The sequence below is a fragment of the Vulpes lagopus genome, chromosome 7, assembly GCF_018345385.1.
Source record: "Vulpes lagopus strain Blue_001 chromosome 7, ASM1834538v1, whole genome shotgun sequence".
In the NCBI taxonomy this organism is placed as follows: domain Eukaryota; kingdom Metazoa; phylum Chordata; class Mammalia; order Carnivora; family Canidae; genus Vulpes; species Vulpes lagopus.
The window spans coordinates 94,200,142-94,218,315 of record NC_054830.1 but is presented as its reverse complement, the minus strand read 5'-3'; the positions used below and the strand labels follow the sequence as shown (position 1 = coordinate 94,218,315).

Genomic DNA, 18,174 nt, shown 5'->3' with positions numbered 1-18,174 from the left:
GGACATTCAAATATAAAGTGTTGGGAGGTTGGAGAGAATTGGTAGAACTGAAGCTCTAGAAGAGTGGAGCTTGGTCAGCTCCTGCAGAAACCTGCTGAGGTATTTGTGGCATTACCATACCACACTGAACAGGAAAAAATAGACTGAAAAAGTTCTAAATTATATTGACGGTGTGCAGTGTAAGAAAGCATTTCCATGGCTCTTTCCCTCACTGCCTTGTCCAGATTCAGGCTTAAAGGGAAACAAAATATGGGGTACTTGGGTGGCTCAGTCAATTAAGCTCTGGTCCTGGGGTCCCAGGGTTGAGCCCTGCATCAGGCTCCCTGCTCAGCAGGGAGTCTGCTTTTCCATATCCCTCTTTCCCTGCTGGTGCTTTCTCTCCATCTCTCACATAAATAAATAGAATCTTTTTTTTTAAAGGAAAACAAAATAGGAAGGGTGGTCATCTCTGTCTAGAAATTATCTTCTAATTCTGAATTGGCTGCTACTCTTCCTGTAATCCTATAACTTGATGTATAGCCTCGGTACCTACCATCCTCCTTTAAATGGTAAGCATCACAAAGGCAAGGAGTATATCTGACTTTTTCCTGTAGCCTGGTATTTGACAAGTGTCTTTATGTTTTTTGAATATACATAATTAATAGTCATTGGGAATGACTAAGTAGAAAGCAGCATTTTTCATCCAAAACTACTCTAGATAAGTTGAATCTATTTGCATCCTTCTTTACTTTTACCTACTGCTGCCCACTGAAGGAAATGGAAGTTTTACAGACAGAGGACAGGAAAATCCACATTGGAGCAACATGCTCTTCAGGATGAGGCTGGTGCTGAGAGACCATGCTTTAAGTTTCAAAGGACAACCTGAAAACACTAGGTTTTAGGGGTCAGAAAATATATTTCTCTAATTCCTTTTTGGTTTCTTAAAATATGTCCATGGTCCAAGATCAACAAACTAAGAAGTATGAGCACATAGGAACAAAGTTGAGTGTTGTCATCCATTAAACTTATAACCCAGTAAATTTGGCACATGATATTGTTTGATTAGATTCATATGTTAAGGCATTCAGATAAGTCACTTTAATTAAAATGATGTTTAAATAACTGAATAAAGTAGTTTTAGAGGCAGCAAGACAATGGGAAAGGCAAACCTGGATGAAAAAAAAAAGCAGTCTGAGGTCCCTCTGAAGGCCCCCCAGAGCTGGGTAGCTCATGAATCGTTTCTCATTCTGTGGTATTAGAATAATAGCAATACCATACATTTGTTGAGTACTTACTATGAGCCCATATAGATTTAAATGTTTTACTTGTATTAACCCATTTATGTCCCATTTACCCACAAAACTATCATATGACAGTACCAGCCTCCTTTTGACCAGTGTAAATCTGGAGACCCTAGGCAGAGATAAACTTTTCCCTTTTGTTTAGGAGCTGACTCCTTTCACTGTGTTCTGAAAATGGAACCCAACAATCCAATATCAATGGCTGTAATGGGAATTTGACAAGAGAATCATTATAAGAGCAATGATGGACCTGTCCTTTTGGGCAGGGTAAAAAGGAACCTGGGATAGGAGAGAGGGCAGAGATATAATTAGTGGCACATGTTGGTCCTAGGCCCCTAGGAAAAAAGAAAGGGAAAAAGGAAGGAAATTTAGAAAGGGAACTGGGAAAAGATAGCAAACAACTTCTATGTCCTTACCTAAAGAGTGCCCAGAGGCATCAAGTCGTTCACAGTACTGTGTTACCTGCCTCCAAAAAGGATTGGGTGATTAGATGCAGTGCTAGAAAAACCAGACAGCTGTCAGGATTCAGTGACAGCCAAAATGAAGCAAAGCTGGCAGGCAACATCAGGTGGTTTGTTAGAGACTGTGAAGAGAAGGTGAAGCGAGAATGCTGGGGTCTCCTCTCTCTTTTTTGGGGGGGGGGATGGTCTCCTCTCAGTTGTCCAACATGGAATTTATCTTTGAATTGCTCTAGACAGTGTCTTTTTCCATTCTTCTTTCAAGTGACTGGCATAAGCACCACATGCTCCAGAAGACAATTTCGGTCTTCATATTTTGTCCTTTGTAATATGTCAAGCTTTATTACCTTTTGCAATAAATAGAAACATAGTGAAATTGTTACACAACAGGCCTGAGCAATAGTAACAGTTTAGGTATTTACCTGCTAAAATGTTCCCCTTGTACTAGTTTTTCCTCTAGATCTGACTCTCTACCACAGATATTTTGGTAAATGCCATCTGAAAATAACAACAACAAAAACTATGTAATTGTGTGTTTATAAAATGAAATTGTCTGCCATGTTCTAAAAAAGATTACAAATTGCCACTTAAAATATGCTAATTTAGAAGGGGTGGGGGAGGACATTTATTTTAAACGATAAAAAATAGTAAAAAGGGAGAAATGCTGATTTAAGAAAAGATACTGCTAAATTGGAGCTAATTCAAAGAAAGGGACTAAAAATAATAAAAGGCCTCAAGGAATGAATATTTTCAAAATTGAGAGAATTTAAGAGTCTAACATGACAAACTACAACCAGTCCTACAAATACCTCTGGGGAATTGGATTCCAAGAGTCTGCATTGTTCAAAGAAGAAAAAATAAAAGCACTGAAATAAAAGCTACCCAAAGGAAAAAAAATGAACTTTTAAAACTAAATGTTTTAAATGTTTTTACTTAGATCAGCTCTCCGATGCCTGGAGTCATTAAAAACTAGCCAGGCAAAGCATTTGTTTTCAGATAACAAGCTCTAATCGAGTAAGTAGGGTGTGGTTAATGATTTATTATATCATACATTTTGAATCTCTTATGTCTGGACCTGAATAACACACTGGAATAGTTTAGAGCTATTTTATATACCTGTAACCAGTATTCACTTAGTAGGCATAGAATAGGGCACACCCAAAGCTTGAATAAACTAGAGAGTTCCATATTATTTTACAGGGTCACAAATCTGTAAAGATGTTCTTTTATGGAGCATAAACCTGATCCATAGTAAAGCATTAAAATGGTTAATGATTAATTTTTGTAGGGATGTATTTCCCTTAAATATATGATTTTCCAAGAGTGTTGACAGTTTGGAAGGGGAATAAAGAAAATCTGCAAATCTTTTACACTAGGAAAAAAAAGAGAACAAAAACAAGGACTTTAAAAATATATCTTGTATATATGAAAGTCTAGTGTCCCAAGAAAGTCTGTTGGCATTTTCAAAAAGGAGGAAGAATGAGCCAAGAATGGCCTCTACCTACTATAGCACCACCCTCCAGAATCGACCCCATTTTCTGTTCTTTGCACTCACAATGATGTGTTAGAGATTTAAATATTATGCTCTTGAAATATAATAGAATTGTCTCCATACAGACTGTCTAGACAGGGCAGGGATGTCTGTTTAATTTCATTTTACGTAGCAGCTAACAGTCTTTTACAAATAAATGCTTTTGATGACGATGTTGATGTTACTATAAGCAGGTGGCCAAAATTTGGGGGGATAAAGCTTGATACCTTAACATTAGCACTTTATAGTGCATGCATATAACATGGAGTGCTATATAAAATTTACAAATGTCTGGCTATTTATTGAATAATAAATAATTTCAGCACATTTTATGTTTCTTAATATTACCTTGTTAAATTTGTTTATGTGGAGGAGGAAATATCAATCTGCCTATTCAGAAAACAGGCTAGAATCCCTACTCACTTTTCCTAGTGTCTGAAATGCACAAGTATTCTTGTACATTTGTATTTTAAAGAAAAAAATTAGATGTCCCATGAATGAGAAAGCCAACAAGAATTAGATTTCCTGCAAGATTTGAAAAAATAGAAGTGGAGTTTCTACAATGAAAAATAGCACCTCTGTTCCATTTATTTAATGTTAGACACTCATTCTTTCAACAAATACTTGAGTCCTCGTATATAAGAGTGAGCCAGTCAAAGATTCCTGTCCTTCTGGAACTTATGCTTTAGTGGAATGAGACAGGCAATTAAAAATGAGCATGATAAAGAAGTAAATTATATGGCATACTTGAATGTGATTAAGTGTGATGAAAAAAAAAGACCAAAGTTGAGAGGAGAAAGAGGAATCGGAATCAGTAGTGGGAGGGGATATTGCAGTTTTACAGAGAGTACTGGGTTTAGGTCTATTTGAGAAGATGATATGTGAGCAAAAACTTGATGGAGGTGAGGTAATTATCCATTTGGAATCTGAGCAAAGAAAATGCCAGGCAGAGAGAGTAGATAAGGCTTGTGTCCTAGGGTAAGAGCATTCCTGTAGTGTCCAAGAGAGAGCTGGAATCCAGTGTGGCTGGAGCCAGGTGAGTAATGAAGACAATAGGAGGTGATGGGGCCAGATCTTCACCTCCATCCGAGATGAAGATTTTGTCTTTTAGCTGAGTGAAGTGGGGAGCCATTACAAAGTTGTAGCAGAAAGTTTACACAATGTGCTTTATGCTTTAATAAGCTCATTCTGGCTGCTGCATTGGCAAAAGTCTCTAAGAGAGCAAGGGCAGAAGACAGGTGATTAGTTAGGAGAGACTATGGTGGTAGTACAGGTAACATGATGGTAGTTCAGACTGGGTTGTGGTCAGATTCTGCACACTTTGTCTATATAAGCAATCTTTCCGAATGGATTAGATGTGTCAAGGATGACTCTAAGGCAGTGGGTCATAAAGCATGGTCATCAAACTAGTAACACCAGAATCCCCAGGGAACTTGTTAGAAATGCATATTCTTGGGCCTCACCCCAGATCTACTAAATCAGAAACTCTGGAGGGTGAGCCTCTGCAACCTTGGGTTTTTCACAAGCCCTCCAGATGACTCTGATGCATCCTCAAGTTTGAGAACCTGAGAAAAGGGTAGAGTTGACTGTGACTGGGCAGGATCTGGGGAGGGAACAGATTTGGGCAGAGGAAAAGGATCAGGGGTTCAGATTTGGACATAGGGAGTTTGTGATGTCCTCAACATCCAGATGCTAAGGAAGCCCTTGTATATTAAAGCCTGAAGCTCAGGAGAGGAATCTGAGTTGGAAATAAAAACTGAAACATTGGTTATGTTTCAGTACCATGTGAGATGGTATTTCATATTTTTTTATGGTATTTCACCGTAACTCTGGGTTTTTTATGTGTTTCCTTATGATTATCTTTGTAATTTTAATTTTTATATTTTATTTCATTTAAAGTTTGTTAATATACAGTGCAATATTGGTTTCTGGAGTAGAATTCAGAGATTTATCACTTACATACAACACACAGTGCTCATTCACAATAAGTGCCCTCTTTAATACCTATCACTCATCTAGCCCATCCCCTACCCACCTCTCTCCATCAACCCTCAGCTTTTTCTCTATTATAAAGAGTCACTTATGACTTGTTTTCCTCTCTCCTATTTCCCCCCCTTCCCATATGTCCATCTGTTTTCTTTCTTAAATTCCACATATGAGTGAGGTCATATGGTATTTGCCTTTCTCTGACGACTTATTTCACTTAGCATAATACCCTCTAGCTCCATTTGCATCATTGCAAATGGCAAGATTTCATTCTTTTTCATGGCTGAATAATATTCCATTGTATACACACACACACACACACACACACACACACACACACACAACCACTCCTTTATCCATTCATCAGTCAATAGACATCGGGGCTCTCTCTATACTTACCTGACAGGGGAGATACCATTTTCACTTTAACTTTGAATAAAAGAAGCAGAAAGCCAAGTAATAGAGACAAAAATATATAAACGAGGCAGCCTGCCATCTATTTAAGTGTGCTAAGAGATTTGAGAGCTTTGGGAGTATGTTTTCCAGAGCCTCCATCCATTTATTGTGAAGGAAACTTGTAATCTTTTTCTATTTTACCATGTACTTTGAGAATTCCTAATATTTCAAGGGCAAAACTTAGAACTAGTAAGATTCTCTAAAGTCATCAAGTAGCTGAGAAATTTCTATCTATGTTTTTATCATGAATAGCAGTCCCAAATTGCTGGCAAATGAAGCAAATGCCTTACTAAGCAACTCTGTTTTCTTGCATAGCAACTTTCATGAGGAGTGAGTGCTTAGGGCAGGGTGAAGGAGAGAGAAAAGATTCAGAAGAACAGTGGCAAGATAGGGAAGTACAGTAGGAAGCAAAGATTTTTTTTTCCCATTACTACAGTTCATGTGGCCACCCAAATGCGCTTTGCAGTGTTTTCTTGATATTACCAAGTATGAATAGTGTCTCTGTAAATAGAACCACAGAATCAGAATATGGCACTTGTATATGTTCACTGAAACAGCAAAAATTAGCAGAGAAGGCCAACCAATGAAGGACAGAGGTAAAGCAGAGACATGTCCCTCTGGAAAGAAAATGTCTTCTTTACAAAGAGAGAAAATACAGAAAAAGTCATGCTTCTCCTGACACTGAATCTATCTTCTGTATATTTTTTCAAAAACCATTTTAAAGGCCTTTCAGGCGCTCCCACCTTAACTGCTGAGATAGAATCTTTTACATTTCACCCAGTGAGTAAACTCTGGAAAGCCTAACTCTCTTTCATCCCACAATGTAATCTGATCCACCTATCATCATCAGGGGACATCTGGGATCCATCTTATCTTTCCCACTGGCTAGTTGATTAACCAGAAAGTGTTTTGAATTGGATTCATCTATGGCAGAACTCCATGGACTTTATGAATTATAATAGGAGCAAATAAAAGGTCAGACTATATTTCTGTGCTTTTAAAGGAGAAAATTCTGCTATGGTTCAGAATGACTGCTTAAAATTTGGAAAACTATTATATTGTATTAGTGGCTAAATACAGTAACTCATGGGATCATCTGACTATTTAAAATAAAATAAATTTTTTTCAGAGTGAGGAAGTCCTAACTCAGGAACCTGACACACAGTTGTCAATCCACAAGCATACGACAGTTAATTGGAAATAGACAGAAGGCCAAGGAAAGTGTTCGATTGCTCTTTCTTCCTCCATTTCTACTAGATGGTATTTCTAGAGACATAAGAGAGGCTGGAAGGGAAGGATCTTTAATCCAGTGCATCCTTCTCACACCATGTTTCTTGCCAGGTTCTTGTGTTTTGCCAGGGACATGTGTTTTGTTCAGTTAGCCACTAGAATTTTTGGTAATTTTCATTGTTTGTGTCATTACTATCTATAAGCCAGGTTCAATGCATAAATATATAAGTAATTGATTTGTTTTCTTCTTTGTTTTAATTATCCCCATTGAAAATTCATGATTTCTACTACTAAGGCTTTATATATACAAAATCACATTGCATATATCCAATACATGCTACATTCAGGACAACCTAAGGAAAACCACATCTCATGGGCAGCACTGATGACCTATGGTATCATAAAGCATATTTCCAGAAGCTAATATTTCAAGGAGGATGCCCAGGATAAGACATTAAATATTTTCCAAAGCAATTAGGACATCAGTTTCTAAATCTGATTTCTAAGAATATTAGGAAGGATGGTGGTCTCTTGAACCAAATTATAATTAAAAACTAAAAATTTTGTACACGGTGGATCTCTATACAAATGAGAGCTGTTCTGTTGCAATTATTATGATCATACTGGTGGGACAAGAAGCTGTGATGACTGTGCTTGAGTTTCCATTCCTGCAGCTGGGTGATCCCAGATGTATCAGGGGTTCAATGAGGGTCTTGAACTATGCTTGAGATGTTTTGGGTTCAACAAAGAAGCTTTTGCCAAATCCTTCTTCCCTTAATTTTTAAACATGTGTATTTCAAGGGAAATTTGATTCATATGTTTCTGATTCATTTACACTTAAATCATCAAAATGTTATTTTGTAAGAGCTATTTGATGTCCAAGAAGCTTTCTGAACCTGTTTTATAAGTCCTCTTAAGTCCTTTTTCTTAAAACAGGAAGTTGCATTTTGCCAAGTACAAATAAACTAAAACATTAAAAAGGTTCAAGTTCAGTTTCCAGCTCTGAACTCCAGGTTTTAAGTACATTCTCAATTTAGCAAAATGTATTTTCCCACCTCTACAAAAATATGGGTGGAAGAAAAGACAGTGATGATAAAAATGAATAAAAGTATTCCCGAGCATTTATTTTTCTTAGAGACATTTCTCCAGTTGTGAAAGTTTATAATATCTATAAAAGGTACTCTTGCAGCTGTTAGCTACAGGTCGGTTGAGAACAGGACCATCAGTCTGCTCCTTGATTCTCTGTTGACTGTGTTACAGAAGAAAAAAAAAACCTAAAAGTGTTAATATTTTAACTTTTTACTTATTTTACCTTTGAGTGCCTTTGAGCCTTATTTATTATAGTAAAGATGGGAAGACTCAACACATTTGGTTGAATAGAAGGGACTCTAAGAGGTTCTGCAGTTTTATGTCTGTACTAAGACTATGTAACATCAATTTAAAAATATAACTGACACTCCTCTCAGAATTGGATAAATGCAGAAAATGATCTCTGGTTCATACTAAGAAGTCTCTTAATTATATACTACTCTCATGACTTCAATGCAGAGGTCATTCAGCCTGACCCTGTAATTCCCTTACAGCTGATTCACTTTCATTTCTAGAAAAGGGAGGAAAAGGTTAATTATGAGAGGGGTTGGTGAACATTCTAAACAACTTACCCCAACTTTCTGCTTTCTTTTGTATTACTGAGAAATCAGGTGATTCTTGGGATGACAGGTATGATGCAACTGAAAACACTTCAACATCATTAATAAGGAGTGCCTCAGTTGATTGAACATCCAACTCTTGAATTTGGCTCAGGTCATGATCTCAGGGTCATGAGATCAAGTCCCCTGTCAGATTCTGCACTCATGGGGGAGTCTGCTTGAGATTCCCTCTCTCCTTCTCCCTCTGCCCTGCCTCCCCCACTCATGTTCTCTCTCTCTCTTCCTGGCTTTCTCTCCTTCAAAAACAAACAAAAAATAAACATTATTAACTAACCTATCAGTTCTACTCTGGTAGCTCACATACAGCGGCCACCAGGGAAACATGTTGATCATAGATAGCAGGTTATTTTAACAGTCTCTGTTGTAGCTCAAATGGGGGAATTTTAGGAAGAGAATGTGTAGACTGGCGGACAATGTTCATTCATAGGTTTATTTCAAGACAGAAGCAAGTAAGTGAGGTCTAAGCAGAGACTGGTAGGATTTGTAAACAAGTTGTGGTCTTGTTTTTAATGTGAGCCTGTGACAGGTGACTGTTAAAAATCTGTCTTCACTCCTATTTTGGAACACATGGTCTGAAAGGAGCTAGCATTAAAACATTTAAATTCAGAGAATCTGTGTTACCAACATACAACTAACCTGTTGTGTGATTCATAACATAGTTTTGTAGGGTGTGGTTTTTGTTTTATTTCTCATGATGAATAACTAATTATCACAAGAGACAAAGTATAACACATGCTTATTGATTGATCTTTAACAATTTTAAACTGTTGCCTATCATTTACAAAATTAATAAGTAATGAATTTTAAATACACTTTTCTCAGGCAATATTTGAAATCACTTAAGCCTCGTTGGGTAGTGATGGGTATTATATTTATAAATTATTTTTTCTTTAATACTATGTTTCATTCACTCCAAGAACATATATGATACTAGCAGTAAACTACCTTTGAGATATTATATTATACTTTAAGCTATTTTATGTTCATCTTAAGTAAGTGTTTAAGTGCTTATCCACCATCTTGCCTAGAAAGAATTTATGCTGCTCCAAATATTAAAATCTTATATGCGGGTCCCTGGGTGGCACAGCGGTTTGGCGCCTTCCTTTGGCCCAGGGCGCGATCCTAGAGACCCGGGATCGAATCCCACATCGGGCTCCCAGTGCATGGAGCCTGCTTCTCCCTCTGCCTATGTCTCTGCCCCTCTCTCTCTCTCTCTCTCTCTCTGTGTGTGTGACTATCATAAATAAAGAAAAATTTTAAAAAAATAAAATCTTATACGCTACTTAATGGTACCACTAAAGTTTGGGGGGAAAAGTCAGGAATTCCATTTTAAGAAATAGAGTAATACTATCCTCACAATGCTTCTTTAAATGTAAAGAGGTTTTCAGAGAAAGAAACCTTATTCTATGTAGAACCCTCAAAAATTATGATGTAGTAACCAAGACATGCTAAAGGCCACATCCAAGCCTCTATTTGAGATTTTTAAAAATTATAGTTAAAACCTTTCAACACATGGATTCTTTTTAAAAAAAGATTTTATTTACTTATCTGAGAGAGAGAGAGAGAAAGCACCAGCAGGAGGAGGGGCAGAAGCAGAGGGAGAAGCAGGCTCCCCACTGAGCAAGGAGCCCTATGTGGGGCTCAATCCCAGGACCCTTGGTCATGACTTGAGCTGAAGGCAAATGCTTAAATGACTGAGGCATCCAGGTGTCCCAATAAATAGATATTCTATAATATCCCATAGTAAATCCTAATCTGAACATGTGGAGAATGAAATAAATGTATCCAAAAGCCTTTTCAAGGGATAGGTGATGCTTGCCTTTTTAAAGTTGAGTATCATTTGCTTTCACTAAAATGTATCGTGTTTTAGATAATAGCCATCATGAGTTATAGTTTTAATTTTAAAATGCCCTTTATAAAATATACATTTAAAACATTTTTATTTTCCACTGGTCTCTGCCAATGTGATTTAAAATTTAAATTCAGAGGATCTCATTATTCTCCAGCTTTTTCTCTTCAGTGGCTTCATTGAATAATCATAGTAATAGCTACCATGTACTGTCTTCATTATGCCAGTATTTAGCTGACATAAGCCCAGGAAATTCTCACAGTGACCTTGAGGGCTGAGTAGTATTATTACCTCTCATCTGAACAAAAGGAAACCTAGTCTCAGAGAGACCCCTCTATCACAGCCTTGCTCCCATCTGAGAAGTCCAAACCTTTCTGCTCTGCTGTGTTGCGAAAGAAATTAAGATATAAATGCTCTTTTCTCTTTTTTTGTCCCCCCATATTTAATTCTAGATGCTGTGCAAAGTTTTGTACAAACAGTCCTACAAAAATGTTTGAATGAAATTATCATAACTTTATGCTGCGAGTTGCTATAGTCTTGTCATAGGTTTCATTATTAGAACTGAAAGCAACAGGCATGTTTTTTGACTAACCCTCTGGCTTCAGTAAGTTCTACTTAAGTTACTCGGAAATCAAAATCGTATTTCATTGTAGAGGGATCCATGGATCATTCAACATCTTTCAGAAAATATATTTCAAGCTGACAACTTTCCCAACTAATATCAATTAGATCGATCTCAAGTTGATGACTTTTCCATTTATTTCAATCCAAAAATATATTTCAAGGTGATTACTTTCTCAAATCTTTACACTTTTCACGGCCAAAGAATCATATGATTGATTCTCAGATGTTATGGGAGTGTCCATCTGTAACAATCAGGACATTTGTTTTGTTGTCTAAGATTTTGACAAACCACATAGCTGCTCCAGTTTTCTGTTTGGGCTACCCTCTTAACCTGTATGTGCCTCCTTCCTTTCTTTTCCAGGACTGCCCACCAGAAGCAGGTGATTTCCGAGCTCAGCAATGCTCAGCTCACAATGATGTCAAGCACCATGGCCAGTTTTATGAATGGCTTCCTGTGTCTAATGACCCTGACAACCCATGTTCACTCAAATGCCAAGCCAAAGGAACAACCTTGGTTGTTGAACTAGCACCTAAAGTCTTAGATGGGACTCGTTGCTACACAGAATCTTTGGATATGTGCATCAGTGGTTTGTGCCAAGTAAGTGCTGACTTCTTTCCATTCTATTTTTCCAGAGGGTCCTAGTGTCTTTGAGTAAATAGCTTTTGGATAGTCCTGCTATCTCAATCATCCAGCTTTACTTTTTCTAGAATTTATAAAGGATGATAGATTTGAAAATTGAGGTTTACTTGCAGTTGAAACTACAAATGTTGTAGTTTGTGTTAAGGAAAAGAGGTCTAGAATTGTTTTTTCATTCTTTGAGTCTCAGCTGAATATGAAAGGCTAAAAGTTCTTGAGTATGTGTGTCAGTTTTGTATTAGACTCCGAAACTACTTCTACCTTGGTTATCACTGAAATGTATTTGTATGTGCCTATGGGGTGTATGTGTGTTTCTGTGTGAAATTGGAGGCATCAATTTTCATTTACTTAGAGTTGCTGAATCACTTGGGTAAGATTTACTCTAAAATCTCCAAGTAAACTCTGGGCAAACTTATTTCTTCATTATTGTAACTCTGATTTTGTTGAAAGCTTGGGCAAACTAATGAAAGGCATGGCAGTGTGAGTTAAGGTCAGATTTCATCCAGGCAAGTCTTTAAAATAGGGATAGTGAAGACGTTTGATTTCTGGTGTCAATTTATCAGTTAGGTAGGGGGTTAGTAAAAAGAGAGAGTTAGTGTATATGATGTATTTGCCAGCTTTATATTAAAATCGACTCTGGATTAGGATGACTAGCCTAGTTTTTGGAGCAAGCAGTTGCTATAATTTCCTATGTGCTATACCTGACCATATACTTTTTTATTTCACTAAGTACACATTTTGAGGATCTTTGCCTCTCCCAAAACAATACTGGTTGAAAATTTTCTCTCCCCAGAATCTCTAATAGCTAGCAATAAAAGAAAAAACATAAAATATATTTCAGTAATTTGTTGTTTCAAATCCACGTTTGTTTAAAACCTAAACCTATATTCTTATATAAAAGGAATAACTGTAATGTGAATTACTACAAGAAATTTGAGGTGTCCTGCATGATTTTCTGTATATGAGAGATGAGACAGACATGCTAAACCTTCATAAAATCTAAAATCATGAGACAGGGAAATTGTGGCATGTCCAAGCACTTCTCAGGAGGATAGAAATGTTGTATACATCTCTGCAGATTACTTTATATACAAGAGATATGTAAATTTCAGATACAAATATGAATATAGAATCTTACTATTTTAGATATAGGAAAAGCGTAAGATATTATCTATTCAATATCCTAAAAAGGCATATATTTGAATATTGCTTGTGATATTGGGTGCTTGCTTCCTTCTCTGGGATTTTCAGTGGTATCAAAATGGAATTATGAAATCTGTAAAAGCTTTGGGAATAATAGAGGATTGTAAAGCAAATGCATATAAAAAAGAGGCTGTGTTGTAGGGAATGGCAAATAAGATAATAATAATACTTTATGTGTGTTTACTATTGGAGTAAAGCCAGACAGATTTCCATTTTATAAATGAAAAAAAAAAAAAACAGAGTAATTCCATGGTTTTCTGAAAGTTACATGATTGAACTTGAAATGGGACTAAATTTCTGGTCTCCAAAGCTGTTTGTATTCTATTACACTGATGAATGGACCAAAATAAACAAGACAGGTCAGCAAATTAGGTTTCATTTATTTCTGTGGCATGGGAGTTCAACATGGCCTCTTTCTTTCCTAGACTAATCCTGCCAGCTGGCTTCATATATGTTGGCAACAGAGAAGGAATCGTATCTCAGAAGTAAAAGAATGAATTTTATATAAGTAAATATGGAGTACTAGTGCTGGACATTTGGTTACAAGTATAAGCAAACCTCCTTTACTTCAATTCTTATGAGTCTGACTTGTTAGATTTGGGGTGGGGTGATAAATGTAAATTAGAGAGTATCTGAAAAGAATATCTGAAAAGCAATAGCATGGTACAGGAGATGAAATAACACAGGTTGCATTTGGGCACTAACACACAGTTTGGCTAGAGATCAGCCCCCCCCCCCCCCGCCCCCCGCCAGAATGCAGTAAGAAGACAGAGAGGTAGTTTGGGAGAAAATCATGGATGCTTGAATGGCAGACATGACTATGGCGAATAGTAGGTGGCCAAGAAAGTGTTTTAGAGGAGAAGAGACCTAATCATAGCTCTGCTTTAGAAAGATTAATATAGCTACAGTTGTAGGACTTTGAAGTACAAGGTCCTAAAGCCAAGGACTCCGGCTGAAAGGAGACCTGTAGAGCAGCCAAGGTGAGGCGAAGTATGAGTCTGGGTTAGGGCAGTGACAGCAAGGAAGTAGTAAGAAAACTAAGCCTAAAACCAGGAAGGAGTTTTCATTTTGATCAAAACTAGGACAGAGGGTAGAGAGCAATAAATCAAATTAATCATTCTCAAGGGATCAAAATCTACAACTTAATATGAATTTGTAATGGATATAATTCTGGATCCTTGCTACCATTACTGTGATAAGCCTGTATTTTCATGATTAAAGCCTTCTTCAGTTTTATAAAAAGAAAAGGAAGGGACAAATGATAGCAAGATGATAGAGAAATAAAGATGGAATATTTAAATGCAATGTATACATTTTTCAAAGGACAAGAATAAAGTTAGTCATGATAAGAAAAGCACTCATTACTATTTAAATACATGCATTCTATTCTACTTAGAAAAAAATCCTTTATTTAGCTTGTATCTATGTATTGGTGATTCATATTTTCAGTCTTTGATAAGAAACATTAAGAAAAGGCTATATTTTCCTAATTTTTGAAAATGTCACAAGTCTCACTGCTAACTTAAGTGTGAAGTTTTTCACATTGAACAGCTTCTCCTGGTTTCCTGAAAAAAAAAAAAATCATCTTCTCTGCTCTATTTCCCCTTCTCTTCCATTTCTATCACATTTGTTGGGGGATTCTTAGCACTTTCTCTGGCTATGTTTTTGCCTTAAAATAACTTTTTTGGCAAGCTGTTTCAAATATTTTTGATGCTGGACAGATATAAATTATAAACTCTAAGGAAGCTAATGTCTACCTTTGGACAGAGCCTTGCTTTGATAGCAAATTACTGTATAACAACAGAGACTTGTCATTTATAAGTACTAATTACTTCAGTTATACTGTTTAATACTCAAGAACCACTTCCTCAACCTGCCCTTTAACTATTAAACTATTAAGTACAACTGTGGAGTCCTTGCCCTTTAGAGCCAGGAGATACCTTAGCAATCCATAGAGGAGGAGACTGAGACTGGAAACTGTCCCAAGGTCATGATTGAGTGGGTTGTCTGTCTTTGTTGTGTTATTTGCATTAGGAAAATTCTAGAATCATCAGCATTTATAATAATATCTTATTCTTAGTAATATTAGAGCATCCTATTAGGCAGTATACTCACTCTAGTAGTAGTGGTAATACTAATCATAAAATAAGTTCTATTTTTGAGTGACTACCACATCTAGGCATTTTATGTCTATTTTTTTCTAATATAATTGACCCTCAAACAGCATGGGTTCAAACTCTGTGAGTTCATTTATACATGGATTTTCTAATAAATACATTAGAAAAATTTTGGAGATTTGCAACCATTTGAAAAAACTCACAGATAAATTAGGTGGCCTAGGAATATAAAAAAAATTAAGGAAATGTTATGTCCTGAATGCATGAAATATTTGTAAATGAAGTCTATTTTATCACTTACCTAAGGCACAAATCTATTATAAAAGTTAAAATTTATCAAAACTTATACACACAAACACAAATTATACAATATCTCTTCATTTTTGATATTGAGTGTTAGTAATACCTACATCACCTACAGTGTTTTGTGTCAGTAAGGCAATATTGTTGTAGACGTTTCATCTTATAAACAGGTGACATAAACTTACTATATTGATAAATGCAGTACAGCACTGCAAAGGGATTTTCCTTATGATTTTTTAACATTTCCTTTTCCTTAGCTTACTTTATTATAGGGATACAGTACCTAATACATATAACACATGAAATATTTGTTAATCAACTTTATATTATTGGTAAGGCTTCTAGTCAAGAGTAGGCTCTAAGTAGTTATGTTTTTGGAGAGTCAAATGTTACACGTGGATTTTCAACAGCACAGGGGATGAATACCTCTAAAGTTTGAATTGTCCAGGGTCAACTGTATTTACAACTCTACATATTAGGCAGCATCTTCATTTCACAGATAAAGAACTAAGACTCTGCTATAGCACTAGCCCAGAGGCATTACGTTCTGTCTGACTCTAAAGCTCCTGCTCCTCTTATAAAGCTAGGTGGACAGGAACCATCCAATGTTCACCAATGGTTCCCAAACTAGGCTGCATACCAGAATCACTTGGAGAGCTCTTAAAAGATCCAACTCTTAGTCCTCATCCCCCAGAAACTCAGATTTATTAGTTTTCTGTATATAGAACACTCTCCTTATGATCCTTTGTTTGACTAGATTTATGAACCACTTATAGGTTGAAAAGCAGACAGGATTTAAAGTCAAAGGACATGGATTAGAATCTGGCTCTTCTTTTATAATCTTGACCAGCCTTCCTGAATTCTATTTTTCAGTCTGTGGGAAATAAGATTGTCTCGCAGACTGTTGAACACTGAGATAATTCATGTAAAAATGCTTAACTGCATAACACTATGGAAATACAGAATATCCTGAACATTTTAACTTGCAAAATATATTGAAGTTGTGGTTCCCCTTATGATATATCATACCCCTGTAACAATTCAAAAAGGTTCTGGAAGGATAGAAAGTAAGCAATTCTTGTTCTGCTAAGAACATCAAATAAGCAAAGGAGAACTTTCATCATGTACTTCACCATCATCATTTCATAACTGAAATGTTAACAAGGACATAGTAAGAACCTGATTTCAGAATCAAGGACCATACTTTAATTTGAATATACTTTGCCTTATGAGAAAGTTACTACTCTGTACTTAGGGTTTTTTTCCCCTCCAGAGCACAGAAATTGTTGCAGTGCTTCACAGACCAGCATTTGGAAAACACTGTCTTTGAGATCTAGTCCAGCCCAGGGAAATATTGCTACTAGGTATGATTTTCCCAGGATCTTACAGCCCGTTAATGGTAGGCTAGAGGTCAGAGAATGTCAGTGTTTATCAACATTTTTTACTATGCTCCCTGTGTAATTTCATCAGCATATCCCATGGGCCAAGATTTTGTTCAGCTTTAACACTATCATTTATACATGAAAACAAACAGGTTTAGTGAATATATCTTTTCAAACCAAACTCTCCTTTTCCCTCCTGCCCTAGAATCTGATCCTTGTTCCTGACAGGTCATCATCGTATTGCTGTCCCTCTCCACCTGAAATACTGGGATTTTCATTTGCTTGTTGTCATTCAAAATTAGATGAAGTTGGAGATAAGACAGATCTGGGGCAAGAAGGGGGGTGGTGGGGGGCAACATTTGTCATCCTGTGAATAGTTAGGAGCAAAGTCTCTGGAGTCAGACTGCCTGGTTCTAATTTAGGCTTCACAACTCATCGGTATGTGACTTGGAGCAAGTTCCTATGTCTCAGCTTCCTCATCTGCAAAATGAGGCTAAGATTTGTAACTACCTGATAGGACTTCCATGAGGACTAAGTAACCAAATGTTTAAAGTGCTTACTATAAGCTTGATAAATCCTAGCCTGTAGTAGCAGTGTAGTAATCACAGTAGTAGTAGTAATAGTAGTAGTAGTAGTAGTAGTAGTAGTAGTAGTAGTAGTAGTAGTAGAAGTAGTAAGTGGTACCCAAATTACTCCTTGCCATTGACTTTTTCTCTTTTTGAATGCATGGTTTAATGCAGTTATACATACAAAAGGGGATACCACTTCCCAATGAATGAACAGACCTTCTGTTAATTTCCTATTGCAACCTTCTTTTACTAATAGCTCCACATTGTACCATTATCAACTCCTGATCCAGGGTAGTGAATTGCATCCTGTCCAGAGTTAATGAGCCATCACAAATAGGATCAGCTCTATTAGTACTGCTGTTATTCATTTATTTTCATTATCCAAATTACCCCATTTATATTTGCTATAAAGCACAAAGCTGGTTTCTGTTTTAAATGTATAAAAGTGAGTAGCATAACTTTACAGATAGAACATCTGCTGCTGTTAAAAATAATTTTGAGGTTATTTTGAAGTCACATTCATAAAAGTGTACTTTATATCTATAATTAATGAAATTCATCAGTTGACACCTAATATGTGTATATCAAAGACAAAATGCCATTATAACCAGCTCCTTTGTAATGAATCTACATATTTATAATATTGCTTATTGCTATGTTAGAAAATAAACCATTTCAAAAAGGAAGAGAAGAATTTCTTTTAAAGTAATGCCTTATAGAATATTGTTTTTAAATGAATAATACAATTTAAAAATAAGCTGTAAATTGGATCATGGAGTTTTGACATCTGTACTATGGCAACATTACAATGAGCCGTGCTTCTAACAAAGAAGTTCTTTC

The 18,174-nt window shown here is 36.3% G+C and overlaps 1 protein-coding gene across 3 annotated transcripts in view; it reads left to right on the top strand.

Moving 5' to 3' along the window:
• Positions 1–18,174, top strand: part of ADAMTSL1 (ADAMTS like 1) — an 882,039-nt gene that overhangs the window by 578,156 nt on the left and 285,709 nt on the right. For all 3 annotated transcript variants that reach the window (XM_041761627.1, XM_041761624.1, XM_041761625.1), the window contains one exon: positions 11,485–11,721. In XM_041761627.1, the coding sequence (XP_041617561.1) occupies positions 11,485–11,721 (237 nt within the window). The remainder of the gene's footprint in view (positions 1–11,484; positions 11,722–18,174) is intronic.